This window comes from Ochotona curzoniae, unplaced genomic scaffold (assembly GCF_017591425.1).
Source record: "Ochotona curzoniae isolate NIBS_2020 unplaced genomic scaffold, NIBS_Ocur_1.0 scaffold_4701, whole genome shotgun sequence".
NCBI lineage: Eukaryota > Metazoa > Chordata > Mammalia > Lagomorpha > Ochotonidae > Ochotona > Ochotona curzoniae.
The window spans coordinates 51058525-51079866 of NW_024467122.1; the positions used below are offsets into that span (position 1 = coordinate 51058525).

The following is a 21342-nucleotide window of genomic DNA, read 5'->3' on the forward strand; positions in this document are numbered from 1 at the left end:
TCAGCTGCCTTTCTGATCCTTTTAGGTATTAGCAGCAATAGCAGCCATTCTTTTTTCTTTTAAATATTATTTATTTATTTATTTTAAAAGCAGAGCGACACACAGGGAGACCTCCTTCTTCTGGTTTGCTTCCCAAATGATCTTAAAATTCTGGTCTGGACCAGGTCAAAGCCGGGAACCTGAAATTGCATCTGCAGTCTCTCACTTGTTGGCAGGGGCCTAGGTAACCTGTTGCTGCCTTCCCAGGAACACTAACAGGGAGCTGGATTTGAAGTCAAACAGCCAGTGCTCAAACTGGCATTGTGATATGGGATACTGATGTCACAAGACCAGCCCCAGCGGTTATGCTTTTGAAATTCCTTAAACAAGCTTTTTGTTTTGTTTTGTTTTGTTTGGAGGACAGAGGCAGATGGAGAGCTTTGTTGGTTTACCCTCCAAAACCTGCAGTGGCCACAGCTGGGCCTGTCTGAAGCTAGGAGCTTAGAACTCTATCTAGGCCTCCTAAGTGGATGGTAGAGGCTCAATACTTGAGCCATCATCCTGCTTGCTGCCTCCCAGGATTAATAGTAATAGGAAACAGGATTGGAAATAGAAGAGCCAGGTCTTAGCTAGGAATTCTAATATATGGTATGCAGGTGTCAAAGCTAACCCTTGTACCAAACACAGACTCCCCTCAAATGAGTTTTTCTTTTTTTCTTTTTTTAATTTGAAAATTTAATTTTAATTGAAAAGTCAGATATACAAAGGAGGAGAGACAGAGAGGAAGATCTTCCATCTGATGATTCACCCCCAAGCAGCCTCAATGGCTAGAACCATGCTGATCCAAAGCCAGGAGCCAGAGCCTCTTCCGGGTCTCCCACGCAGGTGCAGGGTCCCAATGCTTTGGGCTGTCCTCAGCTGCTTTCGCAGGCCACAAGCAGGGAGCTGAATGGGAAGCAGAGCTGCTGGAATTAGAACCAGCACCCATATGGGATCCCAGTTCATGCAAGATGAGGACTTTAGCTGCTAGGCTACTACATTGGGCTCTCTCTTTTTAAATCTGAAAGGCAGAGTTAGAGAGAAGGAAGAGAGAGAGAGAGCTCTTTCAAATGTGGATTTATTTCTCAGATGGCCTCAACAGCCATGGCTGGGTCAAATCAAAGCTCCTGCATGGGTGTAGAAGCCCAAGTACTTGGCCTGTCTTATATTGCTTTGTCTACTAGAACACCTGGGTCTTGAATTGGTACCCATATGGGCTGCCAGCATTATAGGTGGAGCCTTAGTCTTTACATTTCTGGCTTCTTTTTTTTTTTTTTAGAGTTATATATTTATTTATTTGAAAGTCAGGGAAGTCAGAATTATAGAGAGAGTACAAGAAACAGATGTTAACTCTGCTGGTTCACTTCCCAGATGGCTGCAAGAACCAGCGCTGGGCCAGGCTGGAGCCAGGAGCCAGAAACTTCCTAGTCTCCCATGTGGGTGTGAGGTGTCCAAGTACTGCTGTTTGTCCCAGGCTGTTAGGGGTCTGGATCTGAAGTTGGGACATACATTGGCAGCCGTATGGGATGCCAGCATGGCAAGCAGCAGCTTAGCCAGTTATGCCATAATTCCAACCCTTAATTTACTTTTTTCAGCTGTCATTCTTTACTTGTAACAAGTGTCATAAAGGGAAGGAACTAAAACCAAAGTGTTATACTTCCAGAACAACAATATAAATACTTTTAAAAACTCTTAACTGTGCAAAAGGGGCATAATTTTAAAATCCTTTCTTAAAAGATTTAATATTTTTAAAAAATTTATTTATTTTTGTTGGAAAGGCAGATTGACAGAGAGAAGGAGAGACAGATCTTCCATCTGCTGTTTATTCCCCAAGTGGCTATAATAGCTGGAGCTGATCTGAAGCCAGGAGCTTCTTCTGGGTCTCCCATGCAGGTGCACAGTTTCAAGGGGCACTGGGCCATCCTTTACTGCTTTCCCAGGCCACAAGTAGGGAGCTAGAGGAGAAATGAAGCAGCTGGGGCATGAACTGACACCGATATGGAATCCTGGCACATGCAAGATGCAGATATAGCCACTAAGCCCAAATAATTTAATTTTTATATTTTTATTTTTATATTATTAGATGACATACAATAGAATATAAATCTAATTATTAATACAGATCTAGTCGTTAACATTAGACTTTAGACCTACCCCTCCCATGTACTCCTATACCCTGTTCAGTTCTACTCTACATCTCTGTCATCTGACCCAAACTCCCCAGCTAACATCTCTACCACTTTTTAACTATGGAATACTTAATGAACATAGGGCTTTAATAAAGACTTATCCAAAGCTGAATCTAGAAAGTTCTGTGATCCTGTTGGATAATTTATTCAGTTGTCTTTGGATCTTTTCTTTGTTTGTTTTAAAAATTTATCTATTTATTTATTTTAAGGCAGAGTGGCAGGAAGAGAGAAAAATCTATCTGCTGATTCGCTTCTCAAATGGCTTGCAACAGCTGGGGCCAGACAAAATTGAAGCCAGGAGCCAGGAACTCCATCTGAGTCTTCCATCTGGGCACCAGGTACTCAATTACTTGAACCTTCATCCAGTCTCTCCCAGGCACATGAGCAGAGAGGTATATCAGCAGTGGAGGTGCTGGAATCCCATCATCCCTCCAATATGGGATCTAGATGTCCCAAGCAGCAGCTTAAGTTACTGTACCACAATGTCTGCTGTGACCTCTCATATTTAGAACTTTAAGTATAATGGTCAGGAATAGAATGGCTCAGAGTACTTTGAGAATTAACTGAAAATTTCATTAACTTGTATTGTCCCGCTTCACCAGAAATCAGCTAATGATTTCAACATTAGATTTTTCAAGGGAATATATTAATGAGCAGTAAAACTCTGAAGAATCAGTGCTCTGGAAAGGTAGCTGAACAACTTTACCAAAAAATCTGGATGATTTTTCAAAAGTTTCCTTTGGTCACTCAAGTCCAGCTGTTTCTACTCAAGAAAACCAGTTCCCAGGGCTGCCTTCAGCTGGGGTGAAAGAAATCTGTGCCTTATTTGTTAGTTTTGGGGAATCTGTTTGGTTCTTGGGTGCTCTTCTGTTCAACTTGAGTAAAGACTTGGTTGTCTTGATGAGCAGAGTTTTCCTTGCCAGTACATGTTTTTGTTAGATTTGTGATGTCAGGGGTGGCTTAGGGAGAAAGATGACAAAGTTGGAAGTTCAGGGGCCACCACAGTGACACTTTTGTAATTGGTTAGATTCTGGAACATGTTGCAGTCCATTTCCACCGTGAGCCTGTGGAGCCCCAAATGTGTTGGTGTGATCTGGAACTGGGTGCACAAGGTGTTTCCAGGCCACACAGGCCCTATCCTGAAATACAGCAGAAGGAAGGTGTTAGTTCTGTTCCAGGTTCATTGCTATACTGATCCCAGAGTCTTTGATCCTTCCTTACAGGGAGAGGTTAATCATGCAGAAATGTACATCCAATATGTTGCTGATCCCACAGAGGTGGTTAGAAAGATGTAGAGATGGGAACCTCCATGTGCTGAGCACTTTCACATGGTTGAGGAGAGAAATATCCCCAGGGCCCTCAGCCTGTATCTGTTGTTCTTAGCCATCAGCCTTTTTTAGTTTCTGGTGATAATACTAGTGAGCAATGGTTAATGTTAGGCATTACCTTGACTGAATTAAACAACACTAGCAACCTGGGAAAGCATTATTTTGGATGTGTCTATGAGAGTGTTTCCAAATGAGATTACCACATAGGTCTGAGCAGACTAAATGGGAAGACCCCTGCTTCAGTGTAGGCAGTGACACGAGCTGGTTGGGAGTTTGGAGAGAGTAAATACAGAAGACAAAGTGGTCTGTTACTCAGAGAGTTGGACATCGTAGACTTGCTCAACTCCTGTGACACCTGCCTTGGACATCCTCTAGACTTACTTAACTTAGGACTCCAGGTCTTACACCAGCAGTCTCTTGAGGGCACTAGGCTTTCAGGCTTGAGCTGAGAGCTATAACCTTTAGCTTCCCTGGTTCTGAGGCCTTCTGACCTGGAATGAGCTATGCTTTAGCACCCCTGATTCTCCAGCCTGCCAATGGGCTATGGTAGGACTTCTAAGTTGCCATAATCTTGTGAGGCAATTCTCCTAATAACACCCTCTTAATGTCTCTCTGTATAGCCTATGTATTCTGTTTCTCTGGAACTGCATCTGATAACATTGGGTATGTTTGGAAAAGCTAGTTCTGTAATCTGTACTTGTTATATGCAAAGGATGCAGCAAGCCTTCTGGTAGGATACACAGATGGTTTTTGGAGCCTTATTAGCACCCCTGGGTTCCTTCTGAGTCACCTTTTGGTGACTGAGGGCAGGTGAAATATCTCCTTTGGGGAGACCACAAAAGACTGGTGAAATGTTGGCAGGCCCTCTTCTCAACTTACTGACAAGAGTAACTAACTCACTGAGTTTCATGAGGCAGTAACTTTGTAGCCCTGACTTCAGAGATCAGAAATAGTAGGAATAAGCATCTTAAACTTTAAACCATATACTGTGTGTTCAAGGAAGAATACAGTGGACATAAAGAAGGCATTTGCAACATCTGCACTGAACAGTGGACCAATACCTAGAATGCATGAGGAGTCTTATAAAAATTTATGGACACTGCATATTATGAAGAAATTGGATTTCAGGTTTTTTTTTTTAACATCAAAGTCCTATTTTTGAAGTCCTCTTATATCTCCATGGACATGACAAAAACATGGTCATTAATTTTGGGCCCTTGCCTATCTGACCAGTTGAGATGTTTCAATGGGACAAGAAGCCTGCAGTCTTACCTGTAGTTCCTCTCTCTGTGAATGAGTCCTCTTCCAAGGATGGAGATCACACAGTCCTTCATGGGGGCACCGAGGCTGTTATGGATGCTGACTGAGGCCTTCAGAGGCTGGTACTGCTCTACTATCTCTGGCATCTGTAGCAATGGGCAACACATGGGGTGAATGCCAAGGGCACAGAGCCACAAACACACCTGCCCACCCCCCATTCCAAGCACTCCTAGACCCCTCAGCTCCACTCCCCAGCTATGCCATCATGGTCCAAACCCCACAGCTGACTTCTGTACCCCTTTACCTGATCCTCCTGCATTTACTGTTACCCCTCCTGGATCCATCACTGGTAATGTTATGGTGCCTCTCCTCAACCCTTAGTGGGTCTCCCACTCTCTTCGGAATTCAGCATCAGTTGCATTTGAGATGCTTTCAAGGCCCTAACCTACCTCCCCAACCTCACCTGTGCATCCCTTGATTAGGTGACATCACAGCCACATCAGGGACTTTCCCTTCCCCAGTACTTCCTTAAACTCCTTTGCACCTCTTTACTCAGTCTTCAGCCTTCGGTGGCCTTCGCCTGCCCTTTACTGCAAGGGTACTCAATTTTCAAATCCCTGAAGAAATGACATCTCCATGAAAGTGTCCCCCAAATCAGCAGCTAAAAGTAGTCCCCTTTGTTACATTTGCCCTGTGATGACCACAGAGAGGATCAAGTGTCATGTCTCTGTTACCAAGCCATAGCTACCTTGGCAGCATCAGCCAAATCTCATGAACTTGGATCAGGGTAGACCCATGGACCAAGAACTACAAGACTCTAGAGTTTCCTGTTTTTATGATCCTTGGCAATTCTCTCTAGGATTCAGTTTTCTTGTCCAAATAATAGAAGTAGTTCCACCCCACAGGGCCTTTGTATTAAAAAAAAAAATAGAAGAAAAGAAAATACTTTGGTATATGTATAAAGTATTAAACAGAGGCTATTACTATACCTATAAGTATTGGTGTAATGACTGGAAAGAACCTTCTCTTAACCAATGAGAGAAAGTGGGATATTTAAACCTTGAGAGCATATTAAGACAACTGCCTCAAGAAGGAGCTCTCAAATCTAGAACTTTCTGGTAATTCTGCAGTGTGGTCAATCATTCTGAAGCTTGTGGGGCTTGAATTCCTCCACAAATGGCAGCAGATGAGAGCGATTCGGGGAAGGATTGGTGCCTACCTCGATGGCAAGCCATGGTCTACAGATGGCGACATCTTCCTGAGCAAAGCAGCTCAGGCTGGACTTGGAGTGTGTGGCCATGGTAGTGAGTCTGAGGAAGCTGTTCTCCGGTGGATTTTGCTCAAAGTAGGAGAAGGATAGGCTGGTGGTTATTTTCTGAACTGAAACACATGACAGAGTGGGTGAGTGAAAGGGAATGAGTGTGTATCCTAGAAAAAAGCCATTGTTTTTCATATAATGCAGAGGACTCAGGGTCTCACATGCCAGAAAGATACCTCAGTCCCTACCCCACTTACACACTTTCAAGTTGCATCCCTACCCCTCCCTCCACCATCCTGGCAGAGCACCCCAGTGGAGTTGTGGAAAGGACCTCGTGGACTAGAACCAGTTAAGCTCTTTGGCTTCAGTGAACTTATCTTAAAAAAAAAAAAAAAAAAGATCCCACTGTAAAAAACCATCCCCCTATCAGTGGGATGGTTTGTGCTAAATGTGGTGCTGCAGAAGTGGTTGTCTCTGGACCTGCCAAGTGGCAGTCTCTGAGGATATGCTTAATTCCTTTTCATTTCTGCTGGTCCTCCTCTTTTGCAGAGAGAATAAAGCTGTCAACAGGGACTCAGTCCTGCTGTGCCCACTGCCCACATCTAGTCCTTCACTCTTTAAGTCTATGCCCCATCCTGACTCCACTCACCACTGATGGCTGTGGAACGTTGGGCAAACTATTTAACCTGTCTGTGTCTCAGTCTGGGAGTGGGAACAGTAATGGTCTGGCCTCATAAGAAGGTTGTGAGATTTGTGAGGAAACATACATAGAGTGTTTAGCAACTGTTTTGGAAATAACACATTATTCAATATGTGCAAGCTACAGTGATTCCAGTTGTCTCCCATTCTTCTGGAAATGGCTGCATTGATTAGAACCCATTTCTCCTGAGGATCAGTCTTGCCCTCTGTGCTGATTCTGTTCTTCAGCACAAAAGCAGATCTGGCTCTCTCTCATCTATAAAGTAACCCAGCATCCTGGGCTGGCCATCAGACAGTGTCTCCTCCCACCATGCTTCCAGCAAATGCCATGTGCCTTGTCTCTCCTTCACTTACTCAGTGGAACCTCCAGGAAATGCCAGCAGCCCTGCTCCTGGGTCAAGACCCCCTCCTGAAGAAGGCTTTTCTACCTCAACGTTTCATCCCTGTCTGCTGGCCCTGAAGGGTGCCCCCTTCCTCTGTGACTCTTACTTTGTAAAGATCTGTTTATTTTTATTTGATAGGCAGAGTTACAGAGAGAAGGAGAGACAGAAGGAGCAAATGAGAGAGAGAGAGCTTTCATCCGCCTGCTTACTGTCCAAATGGCTGCAATAGCTAAGAGTTTAGTCAGTTTAAAGCTGGCAGCAGGAGCTTCTTCTGGGTCTCCTACGTGGGTACAGGAGCACAAGGACTTGGGCTGTTCTTCATTGTCTTCCCAGGCCATAGGCAGATTGCAGGGTGGGAAATGCTTCAGCTGGGACATGAACCAGCAGCTTTATGGGAGGCTGATGCTGCAGGTAGAGGCTTAGTCTACTATACCTGTGCGCCTGCCTTCTGTATGTGGGTGCTGTCTGGATTCCCTTCTCATCCTTTTCTGTCACTACCTCCAAAAGCTTCTTCATACTTTCTCAGCTGCTCCCTCTATGTTAGGGTGCCTACCTGTGGTCTCCAGCTTGAGACTTTATCTTCAGGACCAGGTTGGGGTTTGCGGCTGCCTACTGACTTTCACAAACAGTATGCCACAGCCAAATTAATCATCGTTTCCCTGAATCTGCAGCTGTGTCCTGTTTTCCCTGTTCTAATGACTCACCCAAGACAGAAGGCGACTCCCTGCACCCACACATATCAGTCTGTCCTACCTTCCTAATGTGTCTTTGTTCTAATACTGCCAGCTTGGTTGTTTTGTGACTATTAAAACCTTCCAACCTCAAATCCAGTGGCTCTTCACACTGGGGTGCTTTATAGACTAATTCCAATGCTAGGCCATACCCCAAGTCAGTGACATCAGACTCTGTGGTGAAACCCGGGCATCAGTAGTTTTAAAGTTCTCAATGTGATTTAACACACAGTCAGCAAAAAGAGCTGATATTCAGGAACCAATATTGTAGCACAGTGGGTTAAGCCATCACTTAAGGTGCCAGCATCCCTTCTCTGAGTGCCAGTTCAAGTCTTAGATCCCCTGTTTCCATTTAACTCCCTGCTAATGTGCCTGGGAAAGCAGCTGAAGGCGAGTCAAATACTTGGTCCCTTACCACGTGGGAGACCCAGACGGAATTCTAAGCTCCTGACTTCCTGATCTGGGTCATATCCAACTCTCAAGCTTGTCTGCATATGGGATGACATGAGGAATTTTAGAAATTCTGATGTTTGTGTCCTACCGCACAGTTCCTAATTTCATTGTCTGGGAAAGTAGGCAGAGCATCAGACTTCCCTGGGTGACTCTAAGGTACAGCACAGTTTCAGAACAATTATTTCAGTCTTAACTCTAAAATCCCATAGAAAACAGACTTTTGGTGCAGTGTTTGGGTTCAAATCCTGGCTCCACTCCCAATTCCTATTTCCTGCCCTAGTACTTGGTCCCTGCCACCCGCATGGGAGACCCAGATTGAGTTCTAGACTCTTAGTCCCACCCTGGTAGTTGCAGACATTGGGAAAGTGAACCAGAAGATCTCTTTCTGCCTGCCTTAAAAAAAAAAAACTAAAAAAAAAAAAAATCAACAACAACTAAGTAGAGGAAGAGGACCTATGATGTGAACCTGTTGTTCAAGAAAGCCTGAAACTCACTTTTCTGTCCATTCCTTCCTTACTCATCCTTCACAGTTCAGTACCGGGGCATTTATTTGAGAGCAAGGGAGATATTTTCATGCTAAGGCACCATGTTTTCATCAAATACTTTTCATACTCCTATGCTGGGTCTGTTATCAGATTGCAGTTAAAAGTGTGTGTGTGTGTGTGTGTGTGTGTGTGTGTATGTATGTGTGCTTCCTGTGTTGGGCTCTGTAAAATACTTGTGGAATGAATGAATGAGAGAAATTAAGGAAGTGCACTGAGTGCCAGAGGCTAAAAGCCGTTTAAGGAGACCTACAGGGGGTGCCCTATGATTGCTTCCCTTTGCTCCTCTCCTGGGCAGGAGCCAGGTATGTCAAGGATGACTGGCGGGGCCATAGAAACTTACCCAGGTTGGCACTGAGTGTGAGCGACAGCTTCTCTCTCCAGAGCTCAGCAGCTAGAATCCCATTGTAATACATGGCCTGGGCGCCAATTGCTAGCTGCACGACCTTCTCCTGGTCGCTTGGGTTAACCAGGGTCACTGTGAGCTGGGCATTCCCCCTCAGGGGGAGGGAGCTAGGTGCTTCCAAGAACAGGTACAGTGGGTCAGCCATCTCAAGACTGGGAGGATGACTGCCATTATCTTTCCCATGTTCTTTTCTCTCTCTCTGGACTCTCTCCAGCACCTCTTTTTCTTGAAGGGAGCCTGGGGAATGGGAAAAGCAAAACAGCCTCTTAGCCAGCAGGTGCAGACTCTTCTAATAAAGGCTCAGGATGAAATACCACCTTCACAAGGTCTCTATGATCACACTGGTATTTAGCCAAAGAGCCAGTGGGGGCACTGTCACCACAGATAATGGAGTGTCTTTTTCAATCCCCAATCAGAACCAAGTGTCTCCAGTGCTATTACTTTGCTGCTTGAGCAGTGAGAGAACAGACTGTGACAAGCCCACACAGTATCTGAAGACAGTTTTTCTGGGAATTAAATCTTTCAATGGGAAGAGGTTTAGACTGATTCTAGCAGCTTTGGGGGCCACAGAATAGTCTGGAGCAGGGGAGTAATATGATGACACTGGTGCATGACAGTTGTGTTATAGAAAGGACATCCTGAAAACACAAAGCTGGAACGAGAACAAGGATGGAAAGATTGGAGGCAGGGAGTCCAGCTCGGAGGTGGTAGACAGGAAATGATGAGGGCCCCGATTAACTCCAGCAAAAGGGGAAAGAGTAGGAGAGACTGAGGTGAGAAAGAGTGTTGGGGTGGTAAAAGGAGAGTCTCCAAGGTGGCATAAGCCTTCGTACTGGGATAAATAGGTGGTGTTAGTTCCATCAACTGATATGGAGCAATAGATTGGGTCTTGTTGGAGGAGTGGCAGCATCAGAAGTCTGCTGGTAGCTGTTTTCCAGCAGAATTACAATTTGGGTTTTGGTGGTAGAGGTGGTGGTGGGGAGCACAAGTGCTGGCACTTTGTGGACAGAGGCTGGGAATGCTGTTAAATATTCCATGACACACCCAACTTCCTCCACCATCACACTCCTGCTGCCACCCTCACAAATATCTGGCCTCAAATGTCAGTGGTATGAAGGTAGGAGGAGAAACCCTGTTCTCTGTGATGGAGAAAGGGCTAGGACTGTGTCTGGCTTGCATTTTTCTGGCCCACCCCTCTCCCGGTTTGCTGCATCAGCTGCTGGTCGGTACCTTCAGGGTACTTGTAGTGCTGTGTGATGTCCTCACAGCGGTCACTGCCCACAGCCTTGGTGCTGATGCTGTTGCCAATATACTTGGTGTTGGAGCTGGTCAGCTCCAGTGTTCCATCCTCACAGCATTTCCAGACCACACACGAAGCGTTCACCGAGGCAAAAATTTGTGACACCGCAGGGGTCAGTCCCAGGCTCCCCTCCTTGACTGCTTTGACAGGGACCAGATCACAGGCCCCCAGGACTAAGAGAGGGAAAAGTCCATCCGTGAGCAAGGCCAATTTACCCAGACATTTTTCTGTTCAGAGTTGCATTGTCTCAGTACCCATCCTGTATCCTGTTTTCTTTCTCCCAGCATCCAGGTCATAGGTGAGCACTGTGCAGAGTAGCCCAGAGGTAAAACCACAATTGTTCAGTGTTAATACTTTGTGGTCATGGCCTGTGGCAGAACTGCCTCAGTGAGTGCACAGGACAAACCTCAGAGGAACAGGCATAGTGCCCAGGGATTCCCCACTGGCTCTACTCCTGTGGCAGGATGAGGTTGCCTCTTTTGAGCACTCCCCGCCTCTTTTGAGCACTCCCTGTGTGCCAGGCTCTGTGACAGTTAAGTATTGCTTGGAGAAAAAACTCTTGCAGCTTCCTTCCTTGGCTTGAACTTATCCTGATGCCCTCTTCAAATACATTCAGACCTCAGAAGGCCCACCCCACAAGTCCTTGTTGCAGCACTTCCCTGACCATGGTAAAGTCCTCTGCCCTTCCCTGTGCCTCAGCCCTTCCCTGTTGCTAAAAAATGGGCCTGGCCCAATGGGACAGGATGATTGACACCCCTGTTTCCTTGCATCTAATGGCCCCATGGTCTTGTTCCTGCTTATTCTTCCATTTGAGAGGAGGCAGAGCCTCTTGGCCCACCCACTGCTCCTGCTTCCTTTCTGAGGGACTCCTTAAGCTCTGTGTGGTCCTGGCCCATGCCTAAGCATTACCTCCACTTCCACTAGAAGCAGTTGGATACAGAATCTGCCATCCATCATACCCTTGGGGTAAAGCAGGACGCTTCATCCAGCACTCCGTGGAAGTCTGGAAGATCCTGGTGGGAGCAGAAGGAGAGAGTCGAGTGGGAAACAGAGGAGTCCTGAAGATCTAGAAGCACAGCAGGGCTGGGCATTGTTACCATGGGTTAGGAGAACACTGCAAGCTGTAATACCCTGGGGGAAGGGCAGGCACAACCTGACTGGTGCCACTCTTGGGGTGGGGGATCCTCCCACCGCTTCCTCCCATCTCAGTTGGCTTAGAGACCTTCCTGGGTCAGTCCCACATCTCCCTTGGCCTTCTCACCAGACTCGGCCCCGCTGGCCTTCCCCATTCTGCAGCCCCTCCTCGTTGTAGTATTCATCCACCAGCAGGTCCCCACCAGTGCCCTGGGCTGAGGAAAATGTGGTAACAACACGGGCAGGGACTCCCAGGCATCGCAGTGCTGTGAGGAGGAGGTATAGTGTCAGAGGCTACCGCAAAGATCAAGGCTGGTGCCAGGGGCATTTATGCAGTGGGGTAGAGGGGGATTGGAGCACGTAAGGCTTTGTACTAAATGCTGAGTGACATCATGCAAGAAGGAGGGGCATAGAAACCAGAAAGGCAGAACTGACGCTCAGCAGCTGGATGCACAGAGGCTAATAAGGCAGGGCTAACAAGTTCACAGCAGGCAGAGTACAGAGCAGGGAAGAAGGGTACAGAATATATGTTGGAGCCTCAGGGGGCTTGCTGTATCAGGGTGGGGTGAGGGGTGGTCCTGCAGTGGAAGCGAGTCTGGGAGCAGAGTTTGCAGACAGGCCCATCTTTGCTGAGTGACAAAGAAGCAGAAGCTGGTGGGGAGGGAGGGATAGCTGAGATGAGCAGTTGGTTTCTTGGTCAGACAGTGCACCTGACCTAGAGTGGGTGTGATGGGAATGGGGAGAGGCTGCCTAGCAGAGGCAGCACCTGTTTTTGCAGATGTCCCTCCCACAGGGGAAATCACAAACAACTCAAGAAGCAGGGCAGATTCTGTACAGTAGCCCAGGTGACTGCCCTCCACAGCCCCTGCTCTGTACCTGTGCATGCGACAGCAGCCAGCACCCAGGCCTGACCAGCATACACAGGCCGGCCTTGGCCAGTGAGCCACTGCCGCAAGATGGGCACACTGCCACGGCGCTTGTTGAGTGAGGTCCCTTCCTCCACATCCTGGATCTGTGGGGTGGGCAGGATGCTTTTCTCCTTGAGAGCATGCAGCTGTTTGGGAAAAAATGAGTGGTGTCAGTGGGAGTCCTACAGGCAGGATGGTTTCAAGTGGCTGGGTAAGGAGGGCTCAGCTCACTCACCAAGCAAATCCACCTTCATCGGGACCACTGATGACTGTTAGGCCATCAGTGGTCACTTCAGGTCCCTTCCTGAGTTCCCTGGGTTAAAATCTCTAGGGCTGAGCCCAGGAGAACTGCCCGCCTACAGGCACTGACTCCTTGGAGGTTGTCTGTCCCCTTGAACCTGCAAGCCACTTATCACAGCTTACTCCCCCTCCTGGACTGGCCTTGACCCTCAGCATCTCTTCAGAGTGGATCCCAGAGGTACAAGAAGGAATTGTAGAACATACTCTTCCTCCTAAAGCACTTTTAAGAGGAAGTTCAAGCATCAAGCAGCCTTCCCAGCCTGCATTTTCAAAGGAATCATTTAGAAGTAAAAGCAAGTCCATTTGGTTACTACAGTAGCAAACACGCAGTAAGAGGCCCACCCAGCCCAGCCCTTGTTCTGGGGAATGACACCTCTCTTGGCTTTAGGTATCCCTCTCACCCGTCTTTTTCCATCCTCACCCTAATGCTTTTCTAGGAACTGCCTCCCACACCTTGGGAAGAGTCAGAGGGCTCTTGTCCTGCCTCCTCCTCCTCCCTTTGGGTTCTCTGCCCCTTACTCACCAGGGCGCCCAAAACTTGGGCCACATGCACAGGCTGGCTCCACTTCTCCACATGCTTGTCCACGCTCAGCAAGCTCAGGCTGAGGTCCATGACATCCCTCTCAAACTGCAAGTACCACATGGAGTCATGGTGAAGGATCTTAGGGCAAGCTCTTGTCCCACAGCACAGTCCCATAATCCCATCCTCTCCCCAGGTTCAGGTTGCACTCCTGCTCCCCTGCTTCAGTATTCCCCATAGCCCGTAGGCATCCTGAGTACCCAGGCCTTTGCTCTCCTGGGGTCTGACTCTCCTTCTAGGGTGTGGATGTCGTGGATTGGTACTGAGTAGCTTTGTGGCATTGGCTTTCTGTTTGTGGGGGTCCTCCTGCCCCTCCCAGCACTGAAGTGCCAGGGCAGCTCCTGCACCAGAGGGGTCCATGGGTTAAGACTGGAGATGAACATGTGGCCCCTTAAATTACAGGTCACAGCCATGTAGCTAGGGCTCTAGTGGAGATACTAACATAGAGCACTGGACAGTGTGGAGAAATGCCCTCTGCCTTCCGGGACTTAGGGAGGTACTCAAGAAGGTCTTAAATGTGGGTGGGAATTTCCAAGGAGTCAGAATCTTCAGCTGTGTACTCCAGGATGAGGAGGACTGGTGCCCAGGCTGGCCTGCAGAAGAGCCTTGGGTGGCAAGCCAGGGTGTTTGATTTTTATCTGGCAGACAGAGCCTTGATTTGCGTTGACATTTAGCAAGATAACTGGTACCTGTGGAGATGCTGTGCTGTGAGTCAGAGGGAAGGGAGGCACCCCAGGGCTAGAGCAGACTAACAAAATGGATTCATGGAGGCCAACACAGTGGCTTAGACGATAAAGCCACCACCAATAACCCCTGTAACTCATATGGGCACTGATTTATGTCCTGGCTAATTGACTTTGACTCAGTTCTCTGCTAATGGCTTGGAAGATAGCAATGGAAGATGGCCCAACTGAGTTTACACCACCCGTATGGGAAACCTGAATGAAGCTCCTGGCTCCAGGATCCTGGCTTCAGTCTGGCCCATTCTTGGTCGTGGAAGCCATATGGGGAGTGAATGAGCAATTAGATTTTCCCCTCTTTCTCTTTATAACTCTGACTTTTCAAATAAATAAGCAAACAAAGTCCTTGGGGGGGAAAAAAGGTAACCTCATGATCAGGGGGCTTTTGCACCTGCCAGCTCTGTCTGGCAGTCACATGAAGATTAGGGTTAGCCACCATCCCTCTTGTTCCTGGAACTTTCTTGTACCTGGCCAAAATCCCAGGACTCTTCCTGGATACAATCGGCTGTTCCCAGGTAGATGAGACCATTCTGGTTCAACACGTACTCCCTGCGTTGAGCCTCATTTTCCAGGAACACAGCATCCTCTGGTGACAAGCAAGTGGAGATGGATGAGGACCTGTGGAATGCTCTTTCTGTCCTCTATGCCCAGGCCTCTGCCCTCCCTGCCCAGGTCAGCAATAACTACAGACCTTCCCTTCAGCTCAGTGTCTAATGAAACATAGAAGGAAGCCAATTTTGCCAATCCAAAGTTCCTGTGTCAGAATATGGCCTTTGTGGTCAGCCAGGCAGACAGGAGCAAGTCAAGTTTAAAAGCCTCAATGGTTCCCAGAGGACATTTGTAGCCAGAGCATTCTCAGTCAAAGAGATGATGGCTACCACTCAGAAAGTTGCCTAATGGCCCATACGTCTTTCCCTAGATTCTACTTGTGACCCTACCCCCCAAAAAAACATACTTCAGAAACAAAATTTAAAGCAATTAAACATAAGTTGACAAGGAGAGAGCAAAAGGAGGAGCATTTGTCAAGATAGGGTCAGAAGAAGTAGTAGGGGTGGGGAAGTAGAAGCAGGAGCACTGGACTTTTCCCCTGGCAGTGGCCAGTGGGTCTAGGAATGTCATAATCACTCCAAGTAGCCCTCTGGCTTTTCTTGTGTAAGGGTTGGGCTGGGTGTCATGTGAAGCCTGGGCAATTTTTGAGGAGGTCATCCTGTGCTCTAGGAAGTATCTCTGCTCTGCCAAGTGCCCAAGTGTCTGAGCCTGTAGCAGGGTTTGTATTGTGAGAGGGGTCAGTCTAGTTCCCAGAAACTGGAAAGAGCAAAGTGTTTCCAAATCATCCTGAGGAACTGCTGGAGACCTTCAGGCATTTGACTGGGTTAGGGCCACTCAGGGCAATAGAAGGATAAGCTATTGAAAGGAAGTACTGAAACACCGTGATAATAAAATCACAGAACTGTGGGCCTACAGAGCCCTGACTCTTGCACTTCCATGCCAAACACTCCAGGAAGGCAGCTCAACATCACTTCAAACTGAGATGTTTGGCCCCAAACTGAGATACTTGGCCCCAGAATCTTGCAGGGATTTGGCACGTACAATGAGGTTACAAACCCCTTTTATAGATTTTGGTCTGCGGACAAGGCTCTGACTTTCATCACATGCATGTTAAATTTCTTGTTAAATGCGGGCGACCTCCATCCTCAGGTATGCAGATATGAGACTGAAATGCCATAGAATCTCTGGAAATCCCTTAATCACCTTCCTGAGGATCAGGACCACTGCTTCCAAGATGGACACACACAGAGCTGGCTTTCCTAGGCAACTCCTACAAGCACAGCACGATGGCAGGGGTCCTGGCCCTGGGGTTGGGGCCGTATTTTTGCTACATACTTCCTCTGGTCACTGGAGCCTAGTTCTGCATGTGGACTTCACATCCTGCCAAGAGAGGATTGGCGTTGGAGGGAAATGGCTTGAAGGTCAGGATGGGGAGAGCTGAAGTGCCTTCCCTAGGCAAACAGCTCTGAATCCACATACACTTCCAAGGGAAAGGGGAGAATCTGAATGATCCCTGGTTCTCATCCATCATTCCTCTTGCCTGCCCCCTTGAAGCAAGAAAGAAGGGCATGAGCTGAGGATAGGCAGGGCCACTTGAGATGGAAGATTTTAGAGCAGTTGGGCCAGGGGGCTTCAGTTAACACAGAGAAGGGCAGTCAGGAACTGGGGTGCAGGCCTGGGACCACACGAACCAGGGAAGACTCTTGTCCACTCCCATCTTTTCTCTGGCCTCCCACTTCTGACATGCCCTTCAGGCAGTGCAACTTGGAAGAGGAAAGGGCAAGTAAACAGGAAAGGAAAGCTGGGAGAAGCTGTTTTCCATTCTCCCATCAACCCTTCAGAGAATTCAAAGAATTCCAGTGGGTACAGCAGGGACTTAGGCTGATGCTGCCCTAGGTATCTGGGCTAGGTGCTCTCTGTCGCAACCATTCCCCACACTCCCAGCTCTGGGGTCTTGAATCCCTCCATAGCCCAGGGTAGCCCAGTTTCAAACTCACCTTTATTCCAGGGGTTAAAGAGCAGTGTAAACTGGCCCAAAAGATATTGCTTCCTGCCTGAGACCTGCAGCAGAAGTGAGTAGTGGCCAATGACAGCAGCTGCAGGTGTGGTCACAGAGATGGTCCAGGACTCAGCATCTCTCTCCTCCACTGCCGCACTCCACCCCTTCCGGTCCCCAAGGCTGGAAATTGGGAAGGTGGCTTGGGTCCCATTGGCCTTGGAAGGCTGCTCTCCTATAGTCACATAGCAGTGAATCAGCCATTGGAACTTCTTGGTCATACCTCAGAGTCATGTGGTTCCAGTAGTACAAAGGTGGATCAGGGGAAAATTGGCTTTAGAAGAGGATGAAAGAATTGGGAGCAGTAGAGGGTGATGTGGAAAGTGGAGGTTGTTGGCATCCATAGGCCTGCATCTGACAGAGGCTGATCAGTTATTAAATGGGCTCAATTAGAGCACTTATTTCATAGGGTCAGTATGAGGGCTGGATGAGATACTGCACAAGAGACTCATGGTCCAGTCTCTGACATACAGTATGGGCATAATAGCAGCAATTCTGGGTCTTCTACTTCTCAGTGAGATCCCACCCAGCCTCTTCTCCAGAGGTGAGGATGTGTTGGGATATGTTGCAGCCCAAGGAGCCAAGGAGTGACTATGCTGCTGAGTGGCTTCTAATCCCAGTGAGCAGTCTTTGTTACACACGCTGTTTCACAGTGCCCTCCCAGAAAGGACCCTGCCCTCCCACAAGACTTTTGAAGGTGCAGCTGCAGGGGTAGGGGAGCCGTGGGAGGGAACATTTCCCCCCTAGGTTCCCTGCCCAGCATGCTGATGAGAGAACCAGCATCCCTCCCACCCCAGGTCCTGCCACCAAAAAGGGTTCAAACCCACCTACCAGTTTGTGCAACAAGGGCCACCTTCTTTAGGTTAGGCAGAAACTTATGGATGGGAGTGCGGAAGTGCAGAACGATGGTGAAGGGCTGCCCCCTCCTCACAATGAGGTGCTGAGAGCTAATGGCCTTGGTGTGGTGTTCCTCATTGTTTCTTGCTGCCTGCAGGTCACAACTCTTGATAGCCAGGGCTGTTGTGGGAAAGAGGTTCATGAGAGACTAGGTCAATGTGACAACATAGTAAAAGCAAAGATTCCACTATCAGAAGACTAGATTTCAGATTCTTGGGTCACCTTACTTTTTAGTTGCATACCCCTAGGCAGGACACTTAACCACTCAGGGTTCCCATTTTCTTGTCCTTTGAAAAACCATTTCCCCCCTTGCAGAACTGTAAGGATTGTAAGAGCTCACGTTTACAATACACTTAATATAATGTCAGACCTATAGTACATCCCATTTATTGGGACTGTTGGTGGTGGTAATGAGAGCAATGTTTGTTCTCATGGTTGACCCCCTCTTTCCCTCCTGGGCTAAAGCAAATAATAAAACCCAGCATCTTGCTCACTCAGTTTTTCTTTAAACACAATCATGGGATTTTTAGCTTTTCTTTAAAATATTATTTTTTAGGGCCCGGTGCCATGGCCTAGCAGCTAAAGTCCTCACCTTGAATGTGCCAGGATCCCATATGGGCGCCGGTTCTAATCCTGGCAGCCCCACTTCCCATCCAGCTCCCTGCTTGTGGCCTGGGAAAACAGTTGAGAACAGAACAAAGCCTTGGGTCCCTGCACTTGTGTGGGAGACCTGGAAGAAGTTCCTGAATTCTGGCTTCGGATTGGTGTTGCACTGGGTGTTGCAGTCACTTGGAGAGTGAATCATCGGATGAAAGATCTTCCTCTCTGTCTCTCCTCCTCTCTGTATATCTGACTTTCCAATAAAAAAAACTTTAAAAATAAATAAAATTTTCTTTTTTAAAGATTTATTTTATTTGAAAGGCGGGGTTACAGAGAGAGAAGGAGAGACAGGTTTTCCTTTCATAAACTGGTTCACTCCCCAAACGGCTGCTTTATCGAGGGTTGGGCCAGGATGAAATCAGGAGCAAGAAGCTTTCGCTTGGTTTCCCATTAGAGTTCAGGGATCCTGGCACTTGGACTGACCTCTGCTCTTTCCCGGAAAAGCGGGTAGCATTACGACGGAGCTGGATCAGAAGTGTAGCAGTCAGAACTCAGATACCCATATGGGATATCAACACTGCAGCCAGCATCTTAATTTGATGTATGACAACACCAACCACAAGATTTATTTATTTATTTATTTATTTATTTATGTGAAAGCGTTAGAAAGAGGTCTTCCATCCACTGATTCACTCCTCAAATGACTATAGTGCTCAGGGCTGGGCCACACTGAAACCAGGACCCTAAGAACTCCATCCAGATCTCCCACATGAGTAGCAGGGGCCCAAGCACTTAAACCACCTTCTGCTGCCTTCCCAGGTGCCTTAGGAGGGAGCTGAATGGGAAGTGGGGCAGCCTTTGAACTGGACTTGAACTGACTTGAACTGGAGCCCACAGGGGATGCTGGTAACTCTAGCCCCAATGAGAGCTGTTTTTGAATTCCGTCATTGTTAGTTTAGAAGAGTGAGGCTAAGAAGCATAATTAACTTACCCAAAATCACAAGTGGTCTTTGACTTAAAGGTTCACCAAACTTACTGCATGGTGCCTTTCAGACAAGCTCTATAAGAATATGACTCAGGAGTAATGAGTTTTTAGCCACGTCTAATCTTATGGGGGTGGGGGAGGAGATACAAATGACAGTATATGCCCAGAACCCAAGGCAAGGCCTAGTATTTTTAAAATAATGTAGTTCCTCCTGCAATAAATGATTTGTATGTTTTGTCCCCTTGGTTGGCAGAAGCCTACAGACAGCCTCCTTGGTCTGAAAGGCCGAGTATGTTTTTCCCCCTGGCTTAGCTGGCAGGAGAGAGGAGCAATGACTTCGGCTTGCAGGTATAGAGCGGGGTCTGAGTTACTTCTGGGAATGACCTGAGCTTGCAGACATGATCTTTAGGCTCCAAGACCCATTTGTGCACTCAGAATATTTCTACTTCAGATCCCCTCTACTCTCAGTCTTCCTGGCATTGAGAAAGAATTGGAGAGCAAGAAAAGAGAAACAACCACCCTGTTTGACTTTTTCTTTGCATCAAAATGAAGCTGATAGAAAGGGGGGAAAAAAAGGGACTGTTGAATATGAAGGAACATGAAAGTGAGCAGAGGAGGGAAAGGGCCTCCCCCTGGTCCTGGGGCCCTTGGGATCCCTTTCTACTCTTGTGTCTTCCTTGTTCCATCAGTGCAATGGGCAGGCCAGCGCAGTGGGTAGAATAGCTACTGAAAAGCTGGGGTAGGTCTGTGGAAACACAGCAGTCCTCAGAGGCCACAGTGCTGGTGCTGGGTCCCAAGACCAGCCCTGGCTCTGCAGACTAGATGCAGGGAAGGTGAGCAGTTGTGACTCAAGCTTTGCTTTGTGCCACGGTGCATTTGAAACCATACAGTGGCAGCTTTGGTCTAGCAGAGCTGCTCTTCAGAACCCATCTGGTCTCTGGTTCTGTCTGGAGAGCTTCCCATACTTTTTCTCTACCTGATGGATGTCCACTCAGTTCCCAGGGTTCAGAGGTATGCATTCTCACCAATGCTCCCACAGAACTCGGTCCTCTGAGATTCCCTTGTGCTCTGTGTTGCTCTTTTTAGCACTTAATATTTTATAGCCGTCATCTGCTTAGCTTTCTTCTCCCACTCCTATTGTGAACTTCCTCAGGTGCAGTATCAGTTCCTATCTGTGTCCCCTGCCCCAGCAGAGCTTGCAACTTGGTGGATACCCAGCTGTCATTGCTTGCTTGGCCAGGAGAAAAGCAAGAACACTGAGACATCTGAACCACTCAGATGTACCGCTGGGCCCTCAGCCCCACATCTGTGCTGACAAACACCAGAAGAGGCCTCTAAGGTTGCTGAACCCCCTGGGTCTGTTAGGTTTCTGATTTTATACCTGCTCTGCCCCCATGCCTTCACTGTCCTGTCATCTGACCTGACGGCTGTGACAGCTTCATGGTTTCCCATGGAACATCTCATTTGTGTCACATCCCAGTGATCTGTGAACAGTTCCATTGTGATGATCCTGGGATCAGAATATATGCTTACCACCACCATCATCATCAAGCTGTTTCTACTCATTTACTTCAATGATCTACTATACCCCACAGCATAGTCACACCAACAGCCACCATCCCCAAAATAGCTGTGCCACCCCCTCCATTATAACTGTATCACCACCTCTACCTTCACCGGCACCCATTTACTACACCACACTCCATAGCTGCTCACCCCAATCCTAGCCACAACCCTCACCCTAGCCACACCACTACTGCCATCCCTGTTTCTTTAGTGAAAACACATGAGGAGGGAGGGCTACCGACAATCCAGCAAACCCTGCTGGGAGCTATGTTGACTTACCTTGTCCCATTGTTGCAGGATGTTCTTATCCTCTTGCTCATAGGAAATGTCTTTTGAGCTATTACTTCTGGGCTTCCTCTCTGAGTGTCTCAGACAAAGAGCGATGGCTCAAGAATTGATGACATTTCCATCTCCCCCTCCTGTGAGCACCTCAGCAGGTCTCTCCTTTTGCTGTTATCTC

At 47.7% G+C, this 21342-nt stretch overlaps 1 protein-coding gene across 2 annotated transcripts; it reads right to left on the reverse strand.

The window, feature by feature from the left end:
- Positions 1-2072: 2072 nt before the first annotated feature.
- Positions 2073-21317, reverse strand: EPB42 (erythrocyte membrane protein band 4.2). Of its 2 annotated transcripts, XM_040970064.1 has the most exons (13): positions 21162-21317; positions 17666-17851; positions 16776-17009; positions 14697-14815; positions 13433-13537; positions 12578-12755; positions 11829-11967; positions 11477-11580; positions 10498-10740; positions 9205-9504; positions 6015-6175; positions 4808-4941; positions 2073-3346 (listed from the first exon to the last, which is right to left on the reverse strand). In XM_040970064.1, exons 1-13 carry the CDS (start codon positions 21169-21171, stop codon positions 3157-3159), a joined length of 2103 nt encoding a protein of 700 aa, XP_040825998.1. In that variant the 5' UTR covers positions 21172-21317; the 3' UTR covers positions 2073-3156. The 2 variants fall into 2 exon arrangements, with proteins under 2 accessions (XP_040825998.1, XP_040825999.1); XM_040970065.1 differs by lacking the exon at positions 9205-9504 and having other exon boundaries at positions 21162-21316.
- Between the last annotated feature and the right edge of the window lie 25 nt (positions 21318-21342).